Genomic DNA, 23,238 nt, shown 5'->3' with positions numbered 1-23,238 from the left:
TACATGACCCAAACCAAGCCGTAGTCGTTCAGTTTAACCCATGGTCCAACATCTAGAAAATTATGCAATACCTGACGTAAGCGGGGTGCATTCCGTAATAAGCTTGCCGTTGACAAACGTCTGGCTTTCCTCGCAAGGAAAAATACGCACAATATCTGAGGAATAAAAGAAAAGGCGGTTGACTATTGCGATCAATTTAGGGGCGATGACTTAAAAATATATCACCTGCCAAGTTTAAAGTTGAAGATGAAATGCTCGCGTAGGACACTGTTTTAGTCTGTACATCCTTATTTTTATTCATTTTCTTAGTAGCATAGGTTTGATGCATTGAGTTTTATCTTTGTGTGTCCACACATCTATATAATTTATCTCTATGCATTTCTCCTTACCCTGCTTGTAGTTAAAGATGCAAAGTTCGTAAAAGATGTTGGTGCCGAGAGGGATTTGTATTCTGTTCTTGTACTATGCATATCGCCCCATCGCCTTACCTTGCTCGTAGTTAAAGATGCAATGCTCGTTTAGGATGTTAATGTCGTCCTTGGGATTTCGTCTTGCTTGTAGTTCAAGATACAATGCTTGTTTTATCGCCTTACCTTGCTCCTAGTTAAAGACGCAATGTTTGTTTTATCGCCTTACCTTACTCGTAGTTAAAAACGCAGTGTTCGTTTTATCGCCTAACCTTGCTCGTAATAAAAGACGCAGTGTTCGTTTTATCGCCTTACCTTGCTCATAATAAAAGACGAAGTATTCGTTTTATCGCCTTACCTTGCTCGTTATAAAAGACGCAGTGTCCGTTTTATCGTCTTACATTCTCGTAGTTAAAGACGCAGTGTTCGTTTTATTGTCTTACCTTGCTCGGAGTTAAAGATGCAATGTCCTTTTTATCGCTTTACCTTGCTCGTAATTAAAGACGCAGTGTTCGTTTTATCGTCTTACCTTCTCGTAGTTAAAGACGCAGTGTTCGTTTTATTGTCTTACCTTGCTCAGAGTTAAAGACGCAATGTTCGTTTTATCGCCTTACCTTGCTCGTAGTTAGACGCAGTGTTCGGTTTATCGTCTTACCTTGCTCGTAGTTAAAAACGCAATGTTCGTTTTATCGTCTTACCTTCCTCTCAGTTAAAGACGCAGTGTTCAATTTATCGCCTAACCTTGCTCATAGTTAAAGACGCAGTGTTCGTTTTATCGTCTTACCATGCTCGTAGTTAAAAACACAGTGTTCGTTCAGGATGTTGGTACCGCTAAGCTGGATGTCTTGATGGTTACTGGCCGCGGCGCTACCGACCCTGGACAACAGATTTTATCAACAGAAATAGCTATTAGTTCTCTTCTAGCAGAGAATACAACATACCTTTAACTTTTATCATAGAGTACCTATAGAGAGCAAAGGAAGCGTGGCAACGAGGTTTTTTTAGTTATCTAACAGGAAATATACCAGCCGCCTTTTTTTCAAAAAAATAGTCGAGTGACGAAATTGTCGTGACGCCTCAAAATATAACGTATTTTTATTTTGCCTATTCAAGATAAACTTTCAACCACTAGTATCCCATAACGGCAATTCAAATGTAAATATCATCATTGCATTACTAGTGCAACTCAAGTATTTTTACGGGGAAGGGGTTGCGCAGGATGTAATATGCAAAAAAAACCTATGATTTGGTGATACTCTGATAAGTCAGCTTCTTTGCGGCTGAAAGGGTGACTAGGTACAGATATTTAATATTTCTAAGGTTAAGACAGCTTTTGGCAGCCGAGAAGAAAGGACTAGGGGTAGCTATTTGAGGCTAAGACAGCTTTTGGAGCCCGAGAAGAAGGGAGAAGGGGTAGCTATTTGAGGCTAATACAGCTTTTGAAGGCCGAGAAGAAGGGAGAAGGGGTAGCTATTTAAATCTAAGACAGCTTTTGGAGGCCGAGAAGAAGGGAGAAGGGGTGGCTATTTAAATCTAAGACAGCTTTTGGCAGCCGAGAAGAAGGCAGAAGGTGTAGCTATCTAAGGCTAAGACAGCTTTTGGAGCCCAAGAAGAAGGGAGAAGGGGTAGCTATTTGAGGCTAAGACAGCTTTTGGCAGCCGAGAAGAAGGCAGAAGGGGTAGCTATCTAAGGCTAAGACAGCTTTTGGAGCCCAAGAAGAAGGGAGAAGGGGTAGCTATTTGAGGCTAAAACAGCTTTTGGCAGCCGAGAAGAAGGGAGAAGGGGTAGCTATCTAAGGCTAAGACAGCTTTTGAAGGCCGAGAAGAAGGGAGAAGGGGTAGGTACGCGCTTGACACAGTAAGCACGTGGCCTGGCTATTCTAGACCTTGTGTTTGCTTACTTTGTGACCCCGTCTTTGATGTAATATAACAAACACTCCGACATCAAGGGATCCTCGTTCAAATTAACTAAGTGAGGTCTCTGCGAAGTAAAACAATAATATAACTATTTAGTTTTCAGCTTGATTGTACTGGTAATTGTTTGTGTCGTTTCCGTGCCTGGTAATGGTGATGTTGTTGGGTGTTTGTTACGTATGTTTTGTTCTTGTTGTCGGGGTGTGGTGATGATGATTGTATGGTGATAATATTGCTGTTTGTGGTGATGTTGGTGTGACGAGGATATTGACGGTAATTAGGTGTGATGATATTGTAGTTTGTGGTGCTGGTTTACTCGCGAGGAAACTTCAAAATAGCAATTTACGAATGAGGTCTGATACGTTTTGACGATATATATCTTGGTTACTCGCTTGAATTGGAAATGGGTGTTCTTGTATGCTGGAATTTAGTATCACAACCTAATATAAGTATAAGTAGCCTCGTATAACAAACTAGATAGAGATCCCTACCTTTTTGGGCTGAAAAAGTCCAACCGTGTGTCCATCAACCCCTATAGCCACGCCCATTTCCACCAGCATCGCCTCACTAGAAATCAACACCTTACATCATGAAAACAGCAATAAAAGCATTGACACTTTTATCGCTGCAGTAATATGATAATGAAGATACGCATAGGAGACGGAAAGATGTCTTGACTAGGGTAATGCAAAGACTTCACCAAGAACACAGAAAAAAAATAAGCAAAGGTATCTCGAAGTTTGATAAATGGCTACGGAAATTTAACGGAAAAGATAGAGCAAACGTAACAAAAAAGGTACGCAATGGGATCGCTCAGCAAAGGCAAAGGATATAATAACGTTATCGCTCATCAACACAATTCATTTTGGTACTTTAACATTGTCAGGAAACCTGGATAGTACCATTTTTATCCCTACCATTCTTGTTTTGATAACCACGCCATTATCAGGACACCTGGATAATACCGTTTTTTTTTATCCCTACCGCTCTTGTTTTATAGCCTCTGTTTTTCGCAGCTTCTCTTCCCAAGTCTCATTCAACTCTGCAATAAGCTTTTCTGACGCCTGAAAAAGGAAACATTTAAGACTACAGGAACTGTGCCTTGAAGAGTTGGACATCAACGTCCGAAGTTTAACTACGAAATCGCTTATGGATAAAGAGTTTTCCAGTGTAAGAAGGGATAAAAACACAGCAGGTTGTATCAATTACCAAAGCTGAAAAACGTTCACTGTGAGAAGAGGGCGACTTCGAATAATAAACATGAAGTTGTAACATTTTAACACAACTATTTTAATAAAATTTATATAGGGGTTCGGCTTTGCGGAGTCTAGCAGGTGATTGAAGTCATGGAGGCATGGCTGAGCGGTTGAGTGCACACAAGCTGAACAACAAGGAAACTTATTTACACGCGCCGATCAGTCAAGCCGTTTTGTGTACGTCCATTTGGTCTCGGTCTAACTTCTAAAAATCCGACGCCTGGTAACAGCTTTTTCGTGTTGGGCCCGAACTTTTCTCTTCACAGATATAACCAGATATACCAAACAAACCACAGCTTATAACTTCTTGACGGCAATCGGGTCGACCAAACCGGTGCGCGCTAACACGCCCTTTAGGGTGACAAATCATAATGGTGACGAAAAGGCGCAAATTATACTGAATAGCATCATGCTTCATATGTACACAGGGCCTAACCTGGAGTCTTTCAAGTGTGGTGCCATCCTGACTTGTGCGGCGCATTTGCTGAACTGGATTCGCAAGAATGGCTACAACAAAGAACAAGATGTGAATCTGCAAGGCAAGTGCTTTACTGGTGGACTATACCTGATCATGCTATGCAACGAGTGGGAGTGCAAAATATAGTGCGACTGGTTGCAAATAAATCATAGGGAGTGACAGAGTTGTTTTTGTAAGGCTACGGTACAATTTCGAGACGCCAGATCTACAAAACTGGGGCCGTTTCTTAGAAAGCAAAAAGGTTAGCGCTAACCAATGGATTGATACGGCTATCTTGACATTTGATTGGACACAAAGGGCATTCATTCCTTGGGTTAGCTTTAATCATTTTTCTAGGAGCCTGGTCCTGATATGGTAAGCCTGCTAGCCGGCTCTCATTCGGGGTTATTCGGAAATGGTTTTGTTTTCGAATATTGGGAATTCTATGGCGCGGTCTCCCGCGCGCCACAGAATTGCCAATATTCGAAAACTAAATATTTCCAAATAATAATAACGAATAAGAGTCGGCTAGCGGGCTATGATGTGGTTTATGTGCGTTCATTTGGCGTCTTTGCTTTCTTACAATTGAGCTGATCGACGGCATAACCTTCAGATAACAAGATCTCTTTTAGACGTAAAACCTCTTGCTTGAGTTCCCTGATAACCTGGTTAAACAGAACACTATAAGTAACAGCAGATACAAAAACTCTCGCTTGAGATCCCTTACAACCTGGTTAAACAGAACGCTAATAGTTACAACGGACAAAAAAGTCTTATGCAACACCATATAAAGCACAATCAAATTAGACAATAATAACGAAGAGTTGATGGAACTAACTACTTTAAATGTCTTCTAATAAAATAGTCGAAGCTCTTCCTATTCCTCAAGAGACCCGAAGAGCTTCAGACAATACAGCCAATTACCTTGTCAGCAAATAAAAAAAAAAAGCTTGTTGGCCGACTCTCATTTGGGGTTATTCGGGTATTACTGTATTCGTTTTTGAACATTGGGAATCCTGTGGCGCAATAAAGGATGAGGTGCACTGGGTCGGCTTGCTAAACTCAGCCAGAGTGAACCCCGGTCTGCGTTTGAAAACGAAACTTTTCTAAATCACCCAAAATGAGAGCCGGATAGCAGACTACTTATAAAAACTGCATTAAAATTTTGCTAACCTTGGCATTAGGATCCTCATTCACTATTGCTTTACACATGATGTGTTTTGCTCGATCCGCGTACCTGTTGGATATAACGTTGTTAACTTCTGTTAGGCATTGTTATCAGTCCCATTTGAAGGTTAATTCTCAGTTTCGTATGATTGCTAAGAAAAGAATATACAATCTCATCTGGTAATAGCGGGTATTCACTCATACCACCCTAAGAGATCAACGCAGTCAAATTGTTCAACGCGCAAAAGTTGAAGGTAAATGTCTTTGACTGGTTTAGACGGCTGACCGTGCCAAGGCACGGGTTTTGAACCAGCCTCTTGCAGCTAATGAAAATACGAAACCGGTACAGGAAACTAAAAACTTTAACCTTACAGTAATTTTACATTTAAAATACTTCTTTTGTGTTTTCCCTGTGTCCCTTTTTTAATACTTTATACAAACCGATGTCTCATTAAAAAAAATTCCAGGTACGTAAACAGCAACTGACAAATACCTGAGGGTGCTTAGGGTTTCTTCGTAGTTGATATCTGCTGGGCTGACAGCTGCTATCATTGCAGTCTTGGAGTTCCCACCTGAACATCAAGGAAAGCATTTTACAGTAGATTGCTTTGAAACTGTCCTTGCTTTATAGTCCGACTCACGCTACCGTGGCCACCAAGCAAGTGAAAGATAGCCAATCACCATGCGAGAGTCATAGCTGTGATTGACACGATCTTAAGAACTAGGAGCAATCCGACATGTACTGATGCGCACTGAATCATGTCTTTACCTCACTAGTTAGTTACTAAGGCTCATGACGATCAGATAGCATTTTTTCTCCAGATCAGACGTTTCTCGCTCTCATTGTTCAACTACAAAAACCTATCCAGGTGGTCACGGTAGCGCGCGTCGGATTGCTAAGGTCTCCGTACACTTCAAGTAAACTTCAAGTAAACAGCGCCAGCATTGACCAGCATTGCTGGTACAGTTACACTCGGTTCACCACAAGAAAAGACAGATGTTGGCAAACAACTTCAGAGAACCTGCCAATATGGCCATAGAATCCCCCGGCACTAGTATTACAGGGCTCAGTAATGACATGAATAGTGTATGTAGGTATATGAGACATGTACCTAGGTTTTCCTTGAGAAGCCATGTAAGAGTGGAATCACGGTACGGAATAAAATCCGATCTTCTCTTTTTCTTGTGATGATGTGAAGACTAAAATGATAAAAAAACGTAGTGACTTAAGGTGGTTTTGTCAGCCACCATTTTGTCATGCTGGCAGCAGTAGAGCCAGTACAACAATTCCATTTGCATTGCGTTTGACGTTTGAATCACGTAAACCAAAAATGGCTATATTTGCTTGTCATTTCATCTGTAAATAATGGAAGCAAGCAAAGTTAAATTAATAATAACGAAGTAGACTGAGTATATTTAAAGGGCACATTGTCAATTCCATAATGCATATCATGTACTTATATTAGGTACTTTTTATTTAAACTTCGAGTAGCCCACGGCAAAATAATGTCCATGCATGCTTTTACATAGCTTAGCTTTGTATGTATCTACTAAATTAAATTGCCCAGTCGTGAAAAACATTGATCGAAGTTTGAAAAATTATACAGGAACACCTAAAGAGTTGAAACTGACATGGAAAGCGATCCAGAAAAACAGTGCCTCTGGTACAATTAAAAACTCGATTTTAACAATTTCCAATATAGAAATTTTAGTGAAACTACCCCAAATGACTACCGACATGTTAAAGTTTTTTAGGACATCAAAACTATAAGTTTGTATACTTTAAAATTTCCGGGGTTTTTATGAACATTAATGGAAAACGCTCGATTTCCTGTTGGAAATTTTCATACACATTCTAATGATTACCTGTTCAGCAAGAGCAGATATGACCTTCCCAAGTGTCGTAAGAGATTTGTTGATGTTAGCGCCCTCCTATAAAACATTAATTAAAAGGTTGTTAGTATTCCCACTGTGTGGATATTTATCTAGTGATTCTATATACGAGAAGATTTATTTACGAATTCTTGAGAACTTTAAAAAAATGTGATTCAAGAACCATAGATGATCTTAAATGGGCAGCAACTATTTGGAATATTTTCCCAACGTTGTAATCTAATACATAACTTCTCAGACATGAATGTATAATGAGGGGCAAATTACACATAAAACATACTTTTAATCGCTCTCCTTTGTTTCCTGTAGAATCAGCTCTTTCGCTTCCAGCCAAATCAACCAGGCTCAGCTTACTGACCTAAAATAGTTACTTACAGAGTAAGTGAATCCTTCCTTGAGAATTATTAAGGGCTTTTTTTATTTCGCCACAAAAGTCGTTTTTTTTTAAGGTGGAAGCTTTGGGAGTGCCCACAAAGGATGCTGAATCTCCAAGCAGGTTCTTGGGCTACAGGGATGTAAAATAACTGTTTCGAGTACAGCATCAACCCGATGGGTTTAAACCCCATACCTGGTAAACTCATAATGACTCATTAATATTCTACCACTAATTAATCCATGAATTAATTGATTAATTAATAATTCAAGATATGACAGGTGATATCTCTTCAGGAGTGGGGTGTGTGGCCTTCTGCTGTCACCATACCTTTTCTGTAGTAAGCGAACTTAATTCATCATGTCTGTGGATATAAGGTTGCGAATTGAATAAAAGTAAATAAAAACATTTAGGTGGATGGAGTCGTGGAATATTGTGGTAAGAGTACATACAACAGAAAACCATGAAATTTTTTCTACAATTAAAAAAAACAATTTGCAAAAAAAAATCAAAACAGAGAATGCTTGCACATATATTTTTACTAAACTGTGTGTGCCACCACTTGCAACAGTTGCTTGCAACACTTGCTGGTACAGGGAAATTGAAAACTTTACCTTTGAAAACCTACAATCCTTGTCATTTTAGTGTGCTTTTGTTAGGATGGGAAAGTGTATTATCAGAAAGGGTTGAGAACTAAATTTCAAGCAATCCAGATAATGGTAAAATCTTGTAAAAGTTGTTAAAACTTACTTTCTTTGTGTGAAAATAATACTAAAGATAGCATGGGATCGGCTGCTCGTCTCATTCATGTTAGTGGCTGCAACAGTTCTAAGAATACAAAAACAGTTTAGTAATCTCAAGATGCAGGAGAAAAGAATATTTGTAACATTAACAATTTGTTGATAAATACTGGGGAGAATATAGTGTAAAATATGTATATATCTTACCTTGCCTTGTTGCCCTCATCAATCAAATCATTTATGTCATCAAAAGTTGTGACGGCCAGTTTTGAGAGATCTTCAACATAAGGGCCAAGCACAGGGTGTTCTCTACAAGGTAGAAAAAAAGTCATACGAGAAACCATATGTGTTAGAGGTCACCCATGTCGGACCATCGGAAGCAGATGCCTTCATAAATAACATGTCATAATTAATAGTCTAAAGCATGTCATATCCAAGACAATAAAATAAAAATATATCTCATCCATAATATGATTCTAAACTACAATACAAAAAAAACATCTCATTGATAATATGCCAAACATCTCAATGACAATACATCAAATGTCAACAACAATACCAAAAAAATCTTAACAAGAATGTGACAAACACCTCAACAACAATAAAATATAAATATGTTCATGATAATACAACAAACACAGATAGGGAATAAAAACATATTTCTTGTATCCCTTTTTTCATATCTCATTAATATACTTTGTGCTATGTTTTAAGAATCACACAGTCCAAGGATCTTCACTAACCAGCTAGCTGATTTGTGAATAATCATCTAGCAGATTAGCATTACTACACATGCAATGCACCTTGGGCCTAGGGCGATTGTGAGAAGTGCCATTTTTGCAGCAAAAGCAAATAAACTTTGTTTTCGTAAAAGATTCAGCCTCTGGTCTTGTTTGATTCCACTTGTCTTGACAATGATTATTCCAGATATCACTAAGACCTCATCCATCATCACATCACTATCGAAATAATACAATCGTTACCAATATCATGATAATTAATTATGGTCAATGCGCACCTGACTCTCAGGTTGCTCTTGGCTGATGGTCTCAGCAAATCCCTGACATGCTCACAATAAATCTCCAAATAACTGACCTGAAACACAGAACATTAGATGGTTAACATATTTAATTTTCTCACAGTGATAAAACAGTGACCACTTTTCCACCGGATCTAATGGTAGTTTTTTAAAAATGAGATTCCTGTGCGGTAGTTACAGTTATAAACATAAGAAGAAGACTTGGTCCTCTCTTGTCACTTTAGTTTGCCATAGGAAACCAAAATCTTGGAAATCTTAGCACAGATAAGAATTTGCTAAAAGGCTGACAGAGGCGGCTAAAAACAGAATTGCATCAGGGAAAACGATACAGTACCTCTACAGAAAATGTCATTTCATCATTAGTTTCTGCCTCCACTTTCTGGAATAGTTCCTCACAAATCTAAATACAAAGTGTAAAAAAAACTTCCATTAAGCAAAGCATATGTAAGAATCCTTGTAGTAGCCCTTCATATTTTGTTGTGAATGTAACCCCCCCCCCCCCCCATAAAAAAAACAAGTACAAACCTGGGCTTATCAGATTTTTAACTACCAGCTAGAAATCTGTAGTTGATTTAAAATGAAATCATGGGTCAAAGCAAGCTATATGTAAAATCGCAATGAGTGCAAATATGTAATGCCTATATCTTTAATTATTATAATTGCTTATAGTAATAAATTACTTATAAAGCAATGGAGAGCAGTGCCTTGATTAATTGATTAAACATAGACACATTAAAAAAAACATTCAGTGACATTATTAACACTGAAACACAAAAATAACAGAAGTAAACTAAAGCCCCGTGCAAACTGCACCAGCACCTGCCAGCATTGCTGGCGAATTTTCGCTTGACTGACTATAGGACAAAGGAAATGTCAAAATGGGAAATGTACTTTCTGACATTTCCTTTGTCTTGTGGCCAATCGAGCAAGAATTCACCAGCAATGCTGGCAGATGCTGGCGCAGTTTGCACGGGGCTTAAAAGTAACAAGAGACCAGTGATGTTTCAATGATGTTTCAGTCATGTCGCAGGGTGCCAGGGTGGGAAAATGTTTCAGCAATAGAATACAAAGGGGTGGGGATGACTTAAAGGTGTTATGGTTTACCTGTGGAATTATCCCTTTTTGCCCCGCCTGTTCCAGTTTGCCCATCATGGTGTAAGATTTACCAGCCCCTGTCTGGCCATAGGCAAATATGCACACATTGTACCTGGAAAAGACAAAAAACAGAAAGATTGATTTAAAATGACAACATCGGCACTTATATGATAGAGGGCTTGCAGTCACCCCTGTTATTTTCATAAGATGTTTCCTCAGCTTATTAGGTAAATCATGATCTGATTGGCCAAGAAACTTTGTATGTGTTAAGGAGCCGCTTTCGATATCTTAAAAGGGCATTATCAAAATAATTTTTCATTGAGATATCTTTGTTATTTAGCTCTAAGCTGCTGTAATATATATTGCCCATGGATGATGGGTCAGCTGCAAGCGCTCCCTTCATTAGCCCAATCCCCTTCCTCATGCATGGCAATCAATCTCTCTGTTTTCCACCCCTTTGCCCTTTATTCGCAGGCTATTAAGTAAATATTCAAATTGTAGGCCACCTGAAAAAGTGGAAAGGAGTTAAAACACCTATTATTAACAATCCCACATCTACATAAATCAGCCTAAAAGTCCAACAGATGCTGAGTGGTGTGAAAATCATGGAGGGATAGAAGCTATGTTCACCAAGAGATATTGTTAACTGAGCAAGCCCATGGAGTTTTACATCTTCCACCTGGCCAAACCCTTCCCCTGGTACTATATCCAGACACAAGCATCTTTCATCAAACAATAGCATCTTTCACAACTCATTCTGAATAAGTGATCATAGCTGTCAACTCACCCACATTTGGCAGGTGTCACAAGATTTTGGACCTCATCACAAGCCTTATTTTTGTGAGAATGTTTCATACATTTTCTGTTGGGTTCACAGCTATGAGTGACTCCTGAATAAAGGCGGTTTTGGATCTAATACTGTTCAGCATACATATGGACCAGCTGTGAAAAATATTATTCTTTACCTACCCTTCAAATGCATGTTCTAGCATTTCTTTGCCAATATCTGAATAAACCTGCTGCTGGTTTGCAAATTGGGGATCATCCTGAATAAAGAAATTAAAGGCATCTGCAACACAGTCTCCCATACTGTATGATGACTTAAGAAATAATATATTTAAGGAATTCAGATAAGCATGATAAATGTATCTTTTATATTATTTTTTTATTTCTTATGGCAACATAGGGTTAGTAAGTGCATCCCTCCCAACCTACCCACCTATATTACAATAGGCAGTAAGACAAAATTTGACATAAACATTCTTACATATTGAAAAAAAGAATGACAAAAGGTCGTACTGCTACCCCCTCACCCCAACCTAACACAACCCTGAGTCCTATCTCCAAAGTCACCAAACAAGGTTAATAAACATGTCAAGGGCTAATTGCATTCCATATGGCATTTATTAATAATTGAGATAGTACAGGCGTTCTGATTGGTTTAATTGGTCACTTTCATTACATGATGAAGGTAATGCGATGACGCAGCATAAAATCGTGTAATGAGAATTCATGCATCATCAGTCAACAACCCTGTGAATTTCGAAGAACTTTTACCTTTTAACACTAAAAAATATTATTCTTCGGGAGAAAAATGTGTCCCAGGTAGATAGGAAATTTCAAAAAAAGTCTAAATAGATACACAACCAAGCGATGAAGTAAATATTGCTTGTAATTTGAAGCCAGTTTTTTAAACTGTTTTCTGTGTGTGAGCTGACGTGCACTGGAATGATGCCATTAGCGTGCGCTGTGGTGAAGTTTTTTTTCTTTTTCGTAGGATTAGAAATAATTTTATAAAAGAAATAAAATTTTTATTCTTTGCATGCCTTCATTGAGTTTTGAAAAACAAGGTGTTTGTTTGGGAATTCTGTGTCATTTTGTCAGATGCGAAGGACTCAACCTGTGGTCTCGTGCTCCAATGATCTGCTCTTGAATTTTCCCAAACAAAACACAAGATTATTGAGGAGTCTGAAAAAGGCCAAGAGATTTTTGGGGCTTGCCTGTTCCCTATACCACCCCCAACCCCACATCTGCCACTCTCAACACAGCCTTTATGTATGCATTTCTGTGCAGCTGCTGCCTTAAGGGAAAACAGGGAAACATACATGAAAGGGATCGGCCACAATAGCACATTTGGAAATGCAATCCAACTAACCTGGTTGTGTGACCAGTACGAGTAATCATATGTAAAACTCTTTGGCTTCTCACTCAGGTTCTTTGGATTCAAAATTGCTGAAACAGATTTAACAAAATATGAATGTTTGCCTTGGGAATATATCATGTAAGCGCTTTATGAAAACCCTTTATTTTTCATCCCAATTCTAATAAATCCATGCCCTGAAACCATTTGATAATGTAATGATAAAAGCTTGGCATGCTAATTGGATTGCTGGACACACTTAGCATGAGTCTCACAGCTTGAGGTCTAGCTGGATTAATCATGCCATTAAATTAATTAATAAATGTCTGCAGGATCTTTGCAATAAATGTGCTCAAAAAGCTACTGTGACATTTGCACGACCTCACACTTTCAAATTTGTCAATATCACACATCGTATTCTATCACCGTTTTAAATCTGTCCTTTTGGGTTATTTTGCAACAATAAAATTGCAGATTTCTAATGATTAAAATCCCTAATTTGCATAAGTCTAGATTAAAAAAGTACATATATGTCCATTCATAACAAACATACAAACCACTGTGTCTCTCAGCTGATCTTACATATCAGAAGACGGAAACAACAGGTCACAAATGCTAAACATGAAACTGAAATAGAGGTTTACTAAACGAGAAGCTAATCTTCCTAACAAGGAGGAAATCATGGAAAAGGAAATCTTTTTGCTTCTGCAAACCTAAAAAAAACGTTGGCCGGTTGTATTTTTACCTTAGTGATAATCTTTGTCGATTTCCCTAGGCTAGTGTTTAGTAAAATGTACAAAATCTTTAAGAGGTGCAAGGTAGATTCTGCAATCCCTGTGTGGTCTTCATTGCCTAAAATCTCTAATCATCCCTAATCTTGCATGATGAATTCCTAAATTCAACGAAACGCTCTTAACAGCCACTCAACATAACATTTAGCCTTCAATAATAACTCTAACCTTATAGCTGTTTAGCTATTATTTTGTGTCACCCGAGACAATAACAGACAATACACCAAGATCATAAAGCAAGCGCCAAGCAAACCGATCAAAATGAGTTTTGCTATCTTCCTGTCTTGATTTATTTATTACCATAAAACTCAGCGCTAGCGGTCATGATACGTTTATCAGTTCTGTAATGCCCGTGACTTACTTGTTGTAGGCCCGTGCATTCCGATTATACACTTGCACTGTCGTAGATTTTCTCGACCGTTGAAAGGCCGAACTCGAACCGATACTTTGACAGAAGACATGCTGTTTCGTCGTGCTAACCTCCTTTTTCAATCTATTACGGTTAAATTCCGCCATACCATTGTCCTCTCTCCATTTTCAGCCCATGATTTCAATATTCAAATGCTCTTTTTGCAAGCAGACGGTCTAGACAGCACCACACACAGGTTGACACACCAAACGAATTCAGAGGAATTCCTTGCAATAACCCCAGCACAAAATGAGACCGAATTGCTGTCCAAAGTAGGTCTAGCTTTTGACCTTGAGTTCCTCAACGATCTGCTTGTTCTATTTGATGTTTTGGCCGTCACTTTAGGGTTTCATTCACGTCACCAACAAGCAAGAACTATATCACGTGAGTCAAACAACCGGAAGAAAAACTTTAGAAAAACTATTTCCGGTTAACACAGGTAACCCAATAAAACACAAACAAAAACAAATCATTCGAATGTAAAACAATGTAAAGAACATATAAAGCAGAACTGAAAAGATAAATGTTAAAATGCTTTAGTATATTCTTCTATTTTTCTGAATAATAAGACAGGTATGTCTAACCAGAAATCTTTTTTGGGTAGCCTGTGTGTGTGCCTGGTCGCATAGCTCCACATGGCGGTGATGCAACTCATTGCTCTTTACCTTCGTAAAATTTCAACTATTTGATCGCTAAAACTCTCAATTATCTCCTCAATTAATGATGTTGAGGTCTTCTCGCCGTATCCTTCAAGCTGTTTCTAGCCTCGCCGAGGAAAATCTGAGTTATCGACTTCTGGAAACGCTTCGAAAGCCGCCTTGTTTTCTGTCTACTACCGCTACCCGATCAAGTAGTCAATCGACAAATTCCACGACGGAAGAATCCCGAAGCGGCGCTGAGCCCTCAGAAAGTGAAAACTGTAGCGAATTGGAGGCTAAATTGGCAAAGAAAGACAAGTATATAGAGGAAAGAGATAAACTCGTCACAGAACTTGAGGTATCCCTTCTGTTATTTGTATCACGCATTTGCTCTAAAGTGGAGCAACCATAAGTAATACTTATCTAAAAAGACTGAGGGGTTTAGGTACCTTATGGAGGATATAAACCTTCACTGTTCGTCGATCTTTTCGTTTTTTATGGTTCTAATTGGAGGATTAACAACAGGTTGATTAGAGTATGCCAGACTTGTGCAACTTGCATTAGAAAAGTTGCAGACAACATAGATTATGCAATCTAGAGCATTTGCTTGCAAACTGTATGTCAGTTGAATATACAGCCTCCTTAAAAAGATTTTGAGGAGCAGATCATTATGAATTTGGATGCAGTTTGGGTGCTTAAGGTTTCTCTTACCTTGTCAGTAACAAAACAAAAATAATATATATTTTCCTTCTCGATTGAGACAGTAAAACATCCAGAGAAGGTGGCTAGTTTGAGAAGGCTGAATATATAGACATATATGTATATGTTATATTTTAAATGATTGGTTAACACAACAACATTTGAGATCACCTTCAGATACACAGAATCTAAGATCAAACCTTGAATTAAACCTTGAATCTGTGTAGGAACTCTCCCCCAACACGCCATATAATAAGTTACTGTACCCCTTACAGTACATGAGTTTCAGGGCTTCTGGAATTACGCGGAAAAAACTCCAAATTACGCGGGATTCTTTGCTAAATTACGTGGAAAATCAATCATTACGCGCTATATTACACGGAATATCAACTGTTACGCCCAAACTACATTTTGTATAACTTGAACTTGACGAAATAACTTTAAAAGGTTATTTTTTACGTGAAAATATCTTAGGCAAGTTTTCATTGGCTCCTAGCCACCAGCCAAAGGTATTTTATTATTAGTCCTAGGCCTTCGCGGTTTAGCAAAGAACGCCTAGTCATTTTATTTGTTTTCGGAATTCAGTTCGAAATATCGCACTCTTATGAAGAATATCTCTCTTTTTTACGAGAAATAGAGGTAAGAACCCTGAAAAAACACATCAGTTGTGCAATAAAATGTTTTGTCTTTCATATTTTAGCCAAATTATGCAGGATTACGTGGAAATTTGTGGATTACGCGGAAAAAGCCAAATTACGCTCTTCCGCACAAGTGCGTAATCCCAGAAGCCCTGGAGTTAGCATGGTCAAGTAACTAGAAAGTAAATCTATTATGCAATTACTATAGTCAATTTAGCTCATTGTCGTGTGCGGTGGAAGTCCTAAAAAAAGTCAAGTGCTTTGGTGCTTGTTATGGTAATAAAAACCCACTTAATTTACCAATGGAATGAGGCAATGAAATCTATAAAGTGCATGTCAGTAATATAACATACATTATCTTTTAAGGATAAATACAAGCGCTCCTTGGCAGAGAATCAGAATGTTCTTCAGCGCAGCCAAAAAATGGTTGAGGAAGCACGTCTGTTTGCCATTCGAGGCTTCTCTAAAGATTTGCTAGAAATTGCTGACATCTTGGAAAAAGCAACCACATCTGTGCCCAAAGAAGAGCTTGACAAGAACTCCCATCTAAAGAATCTGTTTGAGGGGCTTACTATGACGGAGGCTCAGCTTCACAAGGTATTCAACAAGAATGGCCTAGAAAAGATGAATCCAGAGGGGGAGAAGTTCAACCCTCATTTCCATGAGGCTGTCTTCCAATTTGATGCTCCTGACAAGGAAGATGGTACTGTCGCTGTTGTGCAAAAAATTGGTTACACTTTGAATGGTATAACATTAAGGCCAGCACTTGTTGGTGTTGTCAAGAAAAGCACTTAATCTTGCTGTGGTTATTGTATAAACTTTTATGCATACAGACAGTGTATTCTGTTTATCTTTCCATTTAATTTTTATTTAGAACTTCTGATTGATAATACAGAGTCAGCCATCTTATTCTAATGATGATACTAGGGGAACCAGACTCTATAAAAGAAGAGATGGCGGACAAACAAGAAATATTAATATGGAATGGGTGGGAAATACAATAAACAAGAAGTGTAGAAGCCCGCTCGTAAGACCTAACAGGATTGGCTGGATTCCCTCCTTGTTCTATTCTATTCTATTCTATTGTCTGTTGTGCATCAATCCAATAAGGTGAAATTTTTTGGTAGCTTCTACATGACCCAAAAAGCGTACCCAAAAATCCATCAAAATTGGGGTGGATAGCAACCCAATGCAAATGAACCATATTGATTGTTTTATCTCATTTGCCTTGAATATGGCTCAGTGGTTGGACAGTGTATAAACTAGGCATTACTCTATCAACACTTCTAGAGTAAACCACCATGTATTATTATTTTTTTTGGTAATAGTGAAAGGGACTTATCACTTGGACCCTTAATAAAGAGTAAGGCTCTCAATATTATCTATGAAACTTAAAAACATAATTAAAGCGATTTTAATGCCTTAATAATTTTCAAATACCAGCTCAAAGCTCGTTGACCCTTCCCTTGTTCCTTTGCACCCGCATAAATCCTTCCCATGGCTCATTGTGCTCACTATATTTTTCTTGTTTTTACTGACTTAAGAGGCCTGGATACTATGCAGTTCAGAATACCGTAAAAGCTTGTTTTAGCGTCTAGCTTCTGAAGGCATGACAGGGAAGATTAGTCACGCTTTCTCTGAATTAGTGCCCCCCCCCCCCCCCCCCCTCACTACTACAGGCATCTCAAAGACCAGAAAAGAAAATAAAAGGATTGGGTTTTCTTACTTTCTCCTTAGTCTCCCTCCTCCGCAATTTCGCCACAGGTAACCCATTCTTTCTGTCCTGTTCATTATGAGTTGCCTGCGGAGGAGGCTAGGGAAAATTATATGATAGATTTAATCTTTGTATAAATAGATTCATACGGTAATACCTGTAGGCGTTATGTACTTTTTAAAGACTTTTCAGGTATTATGAGTGGGAAGCCTGTGGTATTATGGGAGTGCACAGTCAAAGACCCAGAGTTTCGCGTCCGGAAGAAAGCGCAGGATCGTCGAGCATGCATGCAAGTAGTGTTGTAAGAGTTGTGTGAGAGGAGATTTATCATCGGTAGTAGTCCAGGTAGCCCTATCGTGCTAAGCATTTGGACCGTTTTTCCAGGTGAGTTTTTGAACTCGCCCCATGACAGGTTCTCCAATAGGGTTCTGGATTCCGGATCCTAGTGTGTGGATTCCGGATTCCATGTGGGTTTTTTCTCGTGGATTCCGGATTCCAGCAGCATGGATTCCGGATTCCATATCTCATTTTTTCATGGATTCCGGATTCCATATCTCATTTTTTCATGGATTCCGGATTCCATATCTCATTTTTTCATGGATTCCGGATCCCATATCTCATTTTTTCATGGATTCCGGATTCCGGATTACCTGTCATGGGGCGATTGAACGTATGAAAGCAAGGTTTTCAGGTCGGAATTTGGTCATAGCCATCTTGGTTTATAGCAATCTTTGCTCGTTTTACGATAAGGCTTGTAGCTTAACATTCAGGTTAAAAGAGTTCAGGCGCCGGAATTTGGTAAATTTGCTGTTTCTTCGGGAATTTGTTGTGAACAAACTCCGACCTTCCAAAGCCACGCTTTCGCGCTTAAATCCCCCAGCTACCTGGAAAGCGGCCTGATTTGGACAGGGAATAGACAGGGAAGCGGGGTGGTATGTAATGTACGATGCGCGCAATGTGTGCGGTAAGAGCATAAGTGCAATAATACGTCAAAAAGCACCCATTACACGCACTTAAAAAAATGCACAACCATGAATTAGTGTTCTTAATCATTTGACTCTTGACATAATACGTTTTCATTAACAATTTGCACATTTACTGATACTTTTGGCTCGGTTGAAGTCGAGCGCATAGTTTGCACTTTTCCCCGCCAAATGTGTAGTTCCATAAAATATCCATACCCCCCTCCCCCTCCCCTATTGAGGGGGTAGGAGGTATGCCCTCCCACCCCTCTGGAATTTCCAGCCCCCTGGAAAAAAAATAAATACAGTAAAAAAGAAGGGCATTTTACCCCCACCCCTCCCCTCTGGAAATTCCTGGGCGTTTGAACCCCTTCCCCCCCCCCCAATATTTCCAATCTCCTCCAATGGGGTGAGGGTTTGGATATTTTCTGGAACTACACAATGTGCTAAACTACGTTCTCGCCAGTACGTCAAACCGCAAACCGTTAACGGCTTACCGCGGTTTGCCGTTGATTCTGAAAACGCGATGCTAAATTTGGGGATTTGGGGAGAATATTGTCTGCAATGTATTGTGGGCAGAATTTTGAGCGAAAAATTTTGGTAAGTTATTTGCACAGTCTAATGCACCGAAGTTAAGGGCATTTCCCTGCCTGAGCTACAACACATAGATTGATAAACCCAGGATTTAAGTGGTCTTCCAGGCCCGTACCCAGGATTTTTATTTTGGGGGTGCGAAATCCGAAAAACGTGACCTAATTTTTCCGGGGGGGGGGGGGGGTGGTATTGGGGGTGGAGGGAGTTCTCTGAAAAAAATTTGACCACCCGCGACGTTTATTGTCGGATTTGACTACATACCAGAGTGATCTTGCTTATTCTTTATAGTTTTGGATACAAATTGCACGTCTATTGAGAACCTTCGGCCGTTGCACCCCCCCCCCCCCCCCTTGGGTACGGGCCTGTCTTCTCTTCAGCTTCGCGGCCGATATGGACTCATTACACTCGGTGGCACTTGATAACAGCTTGACTGAGACTAGGATTTTAAGGGTTCTCGAACCGGCAAAAATCCAAAAGCGCGACGAGCAAATGCCGCCGAGAGGGCGAGTGACGACGCCCTCTACTCGGCCTTTATTTGAGACCTGAAAAGCATCTAGCAACCAAAGGTAACCAGGGTAACGGTGACGGAGCGTCTAACGATATACTTAAGTTTTTAACACGCAGAAACAAAAACATACAACAATTTCATTCAAATATAAGATGTCAAATTTAAGAGGAGAATATCAGAGAAATTGGCGCCAACTTAATCTGAGTTTATTTAATCTGAGTTTATTTTGGGCGCCACCAAAGCACCGAGCGGTACACCTCAGTTGGTTCAGAATTAATTTAGTGCACCCAAACCCTAGCTGCTAAATAGGCTAGTGAACCGTTTCCTCTGTAAAACAAACGAATTTAATGGACATTCCACTGAACTACGAATAAACTTTTACCAGCGAAGGTAACGTCAAGTCAAGGATTTCGTCAAAATGTGTAAAGAAAAGATAATACTGTTGGATTGAAGTATCTCCAACCACTAGATAGAGATTAGTAGTAAACGAAGTATTCTTGATAATAGAAAAAGACTAGATTTTACTCAGTAATCTAGTTTATCTTGGTAAACTGGTAAATTTCGAGCTTATGATGTTGCCAAAGGAGAACAATGTTTTTTTTTTTCTGCATAAAACACTTAGAGCTTTTTTGGATATCCACAGTAGGAATATTGTTTTCTTTATCGTCTTCTTCCTTTTCAACTAAACAGCCAATATTTTATATAAGAATGTCTAACATACTTTTAACAATAGAGGAATATATGTAATCTCGAATTTTTGGATTAGTTGTCAGTTAGACAATGGGGAGAAAAACACTTATACATTCGAAAGCAGGTGAAACGGAACATAAAAACTCTGTAAGTTTGTAAGAACTGCAAAATATAATTAACCGCAGAGAAAGCCGCTATTCCCACTGTTTTTCTGCAAGTTACTAATTGTTATGCGCACTACACTTATAAAATCAATGATTGAAATTGTAAAAAAGGAGGAACGCAGACCACCACCAGTGAACGCAAATAGCATTTTGGCGACGATCAGAGGAGACGCAATATCAACCAAAATCAAAGATTTAGTCGTTTGCTCGAAATTAATGGTTTTGGTTTAAGAACGATAAGACAAAATTACTCAGCAAATGAAAAGTGAAAGCGTGCAGAATTAACCTAATAGCATGTTATTATGAATCTCTCAAAACGAGATAGTACAACACACAAAATGAGTAGCTTTTTTACATAAAGTTCACCTGCATTGATTTCTTTTTAGTTTATAATAGCTGCTCGATGTTCATTGGTCTAAAATAAAGGTGAGTGTTGGGTATTCCGAATTCAAATTGGTTAGTTCTATCTAAAGATCTGAACAGATGAATTATGCATTCGCTGTGAAAGGGATTTCTCGGCGATTTGAGCATTTTTTCACCTGGCTCGCTTGCGTGTGAATGAATGTGTTGTTAGGAGCTCTCGGAGAGAGACAGGGATTTTCACATCAATTCCCTCAAGGCGCCGATTCTAATTTCGTTAGAATCCCTCTGTTGGATAGCAGGAGCTAGGAAAAAGAAAGACAATCAAGATGGCGAGTCGTTTCGCAGGGCTTAAGAAGCAAATAAACAAAGCGAATCAGTATGTAAGCGAGAAGATGGGGTCAGCCGAAGGCACGAAAATGGAGGACGAATTCATCGAGATGGAGCGAAAAACCGATGCATTGATTGAGCTTGTAGCGAACCTAACCCCGAAGACGAAGGAGTATCTTCAACCAAACGCCACATACAATGCGAAGGTAAAAATGCACATGACTCAACCAGACGAGAAGTATCCGTATACTGAGGGTCTAATGGGAGATGTGATGATGCTGGCTGGTCAAGAGATAGGGCAAGTTGGTAAAGGCAGCGACTACGCTGCCGCTTTGTTGGATTTTGCGGGAGCACTACACGAATTAGCTGAGACAAGGCACGAGTTAGACGAAAAAGTTCATTCCAATTTCCTTGGACCGCTCCATGATCTAGAAGCGAATGATTTGAAGGAACTGACGTTTAATAGGAAGAAGTTGCAGGGAAGAAGGTTGGATTATGATTGTAAAAAGCGTAAAGGGAATAAGGTCTCTATCGAGGAAATTAAGACAGCGCAGTTCAAGTTCGAGGAATCGAAGAATCTGTGCAAGCAAGGAATGGCGAAGCTGTTAGGCAACGAGATGGATATGATTGAACAGCTTTGTCAGCTTGTTGTTGATATGCTAGAGTATCATAAGAAATCTACCGAGTCCTTAGAGATTGCAATGTCTCAACTGAACAAGAGGATTGTCAACGCAAGACGAAACCAGGCCGAAGCCGAGGCGAGTGCCCCAAAACAAGCACCTGAAGAACCCGAAAACGTACCGGAACAGCACGAGAAGGCACCGGAAAGTGACGAGGAGCAGGGAAACGGGGAAACTTCTGCCAAAGGCACGAATCCTTTGGCAAAAAGCTCGGATTCCGACAAGCTGAAACCTAGCTGCAAAGCGAAGTTTGACTACAAGGCAAAGAAGGAGGGAGAGCTGAGCTTCACTGAAGGACAGATCATAACGCTATCCGGGAAGAGGGATGATGAATGGTACGAAGGCACTCTTGACGGCAAATTTGGCATTTTCCCATCTGCTTTAGTCCAGATCCTCACAGATTTACCGGCTGAGGAAGCAACAAAGTAACTTAAATGCCACATTCATGCCATACAAGACTAACTCTGTAGACATTGAATGGATCTGCATGAGTTAACTAGCATATACAACCCGAGATAAAAGTATTTGTTTATGAAAAACTATGGGGGGATTGGTAACTTTTAGCTCCAGAAACAAAGAGGGCCGCTAAGCAAGTTATGAAGTTCTGTTTGGGGTATTATTTTGTATTGACAACAAAGCTTGGGCTTTAAATCGAGGACTAAAATTTGCTAGTTAAATCAGAACAAAAGTTTTCAGAACTTCTTAAAAATAGAAAAAGCTGCTGTAAACTAAGATTGTGATGTTTACTCCGGGTGTTTGAGGGTGGAGTTTTCAGTCAAGGGAAGGCACGCCTTTTCTAATGCAACTATGTAAGGGATGTTTGTTAACGCTAAAAACAGTGAGTCATGGCAAACAATATACTTTCATTAGAAATAAGACAAAACTCAGCAGGTTATCGCAACTATGCAAAAGACTAGGAATATGATTACAACAAAAACTGAAATTACAATTTCACTAGTATGTGCAATTATTTCCTTTTAATAAAATTATCCTCTAGGAAAATTGGCCCGAAATTAAGAGAGATTGAATAAAGCAGTTTAAGATAATCTTACAGTTTAGGATTCAGGACTCCTGAAGAGCTTTACCAACCATATCTAATACTGTCGAATGTGTAACCTTTCGTTAGTAAACGGGGATTAAAGATTAGAAAAACTAAAAAAACGTTTTATTTTCAGGCGGATATATGCGAATAAAATAAAATAAAAAATGCAAATGCTTGTTTAATATAAATTTTCGAAATCACAACTGGTATTTTCCTGTCAACGTTAGAGGAAAATACCCCTAGGTTTTCGAGAATGGTTTAATTGCAGATCAAAACAAGCGTGAACATTGTTCTATTAAGTTTGAGTAAATTGACAAAAAGGGTGAAAATAGAGCGTCGTAGTGTCAATTATAAGATCATTATAGAGATACCATTAACGCTTACAATATTCCCAAGCTGTCAGTTCAAACGAATCAGTTCAAATGGGTTGAGAAATTATACGAACAAAGGCAATAAAGAGGGCGAAAACTCGCCCACCTTTAAACCTGTCAGAATGAGTTTAATTCCGAGATTTATGACAGTACACCAAACGAGATTAT

At 39.1% G+C, this 23,238-nt stretch overlaps 3 protein-coding genes across 6 annotated transcripts in view; 2 read left to right on the top strand and 1 right to left on the bottom strand.

The window, feature by feature from the left end:
* LOC5519337 (kinesin-like protein unc-104) overlaps window positions 1-14,080 on the bottom strand; it is a 50,514-nt gene extending 36,434 nt beyond the window's left edge. For 3 of the 4 annotated variants that reach the window (XR_007312451.1, XR_007312452.1, XM_048731029.1), the window contains exons 1-21: window positions 13,633-14,080; window positions 12,496-12,572; window positions 11,310-11,386; window positions 10,350-10,452; window positions 9,580-9,645; window positions 9,225-9,301; window positions 8,414-8,515; window positions 8,217-8,294; window positions 7,797-7,830; window positions 7,374-7,451; window positions 7,067-7,132; window positions 6,313-6,400; window positions 5,694-5,772; window positions 5,207-5,270; window positions 4,617-4,698; window positions 4,013-4,083; window positions 3,305-3,384; window positions 2,812-2,887; window positions 2,308-2,387; window positions 1,192-1,283; window positions 72-155 (exon numbers count right to left, since the gene is read on the bottom strand). Coding sequence is in view for 2 of the 4 variants with exons in the window: in XM_048731029.1 (XP_048586986.1) it covers window positions 72-155; window positions 1,192-1,283; window positions 2,308-2,387; window positions 2,812-2,887; window positions 3,305-3,384; window positions 4,013-4,083; window positions 4,617-4,698; window positions 5,207-5,270; window positions 5,694-5,772; window positions 6,313-6,400; window positions 7,067-7,132; window positions 7,374-7,451; window positions 7,797-7,830; window positions 8,217-8,294; window positions 8,414-8,515; window positions 9,225-9,301; window positions 9,580-9,645; window positions 10,350-10,452; window positions 11,310-11,386; window positions 12,496-12,572; window positions 13,633-13,732 (1,654 nt within the window). In the remaining 2 variants the exon portion in view is untranslated. The remainder of the gene's footprint in view (window positions 1-71; window positions 156-1,191; window positions 1,284-2,307; window positions 2,388-2,811; window positions 2,888-3,304; window positions 3,385-4,012; window positions 4,084-4,616; window positions 4,699-5,206; window positions 5,271-5,693; window positions 5,773-6,312; window positions 6,401-7,066; window positions 7,133-7,373; window positions 7,452-7,796; window positions 7,831-8,216; window positions 8,295-8,413; window positions 8,516-9,224; window positions 9,302-9,579; window positions 9,646-10,349; window positions 10,453-11,309; window positions 11,387-12,495; window positions 12,573-13,632) is intronic. The other variant, XM_048731030.1, reaches the window with a different exon arrangement.
* Window positions 14,081-14,293: 213 nt separating this feature from the next.
* On the top strand, window positions 14,294-17,081 carry LOC5519336 (grpE protein homolog 1, mitochondrial). Its single transcript, XM_001639226.3, has 2 exons — window positions 14,294-14,676; window positions 16,022-17,081. The coding sequence occupies exons 1-2, from the start codon at window positions 14,401-14,403 to the stop codon at window positions 16,448-16,450; spliced, it is 705 nt and encodes a 234-aa protein (XP_001639276.1). The 5' UTR covers window positions 14,294-14,400; the 3' UTR covers window positions 16,451-17,081.
* A 3,664-nt stretch (window positions 17,082-20,745) lies between these two features.
* LOC5519370 (endophilin-A3) lies at window positions 20,746-23,190 on the top strand. The gene has a single exon (XM_032364250.2). It carries the CDS (start codon window positions 20,977-20,979, stop codon window positions 22,084-22,086), a length of 1,110 nt encoding a protein of 369 aa, XP_032220141.1. The 5' UTR covers window positions 20,746-20,976; the 3' UTR covers window positions 22,087-23,190.
* The last annotated feature ends 48 nt before the right edge of the window (window positions 23,191-23,238 follow it).

Source organism: Nematostella vectensis, chromosome 8 (assembly GCF_932526225.1).
Source record: "Nematostella vectensis chromosome 8, jaNemVect1.1, whole genome shotgun sequence".
NCBI classification, from domain to species: domain Eukaryota; kingdom Metazoa; phylum Cnidaria; class Anthozoa; order Actiniaria; family Edwardsiidae; genus Nematostella; species Nematostella vectensis.
Note: the sequence above shows the minus strand (reverse complement) of the source record. Positions and strands in the feature narration are given on the sequence as shown.

What these genes read in the sequence shown, in the direction of transcription:
- LOC5519336 (XM_001639226.3), top strand. Translation starts at nt 14,401, where the DNA reads ATGATGTTGAGGTCTTCTCGCCGTATCCTTCAAGCTGTTTCTAGCCTC. An exon ending in AACTCGTCACAGAACTTGAG is followed by an intron (nt 14,677 to 16,021) that starts GTATCCCTTCTG and finishes TTATCTTTTAAG; the next exon opens with GATAAATACAAGCGCTCCTT.
- LOC5519370 (XM_032364250.2), top strand. Translation starts at nt 20,977, where the DNA reads ATGGCGAGTCGTTTCGCAGGGCTTAAGAAGCAAATAAACAAAGCGAAT.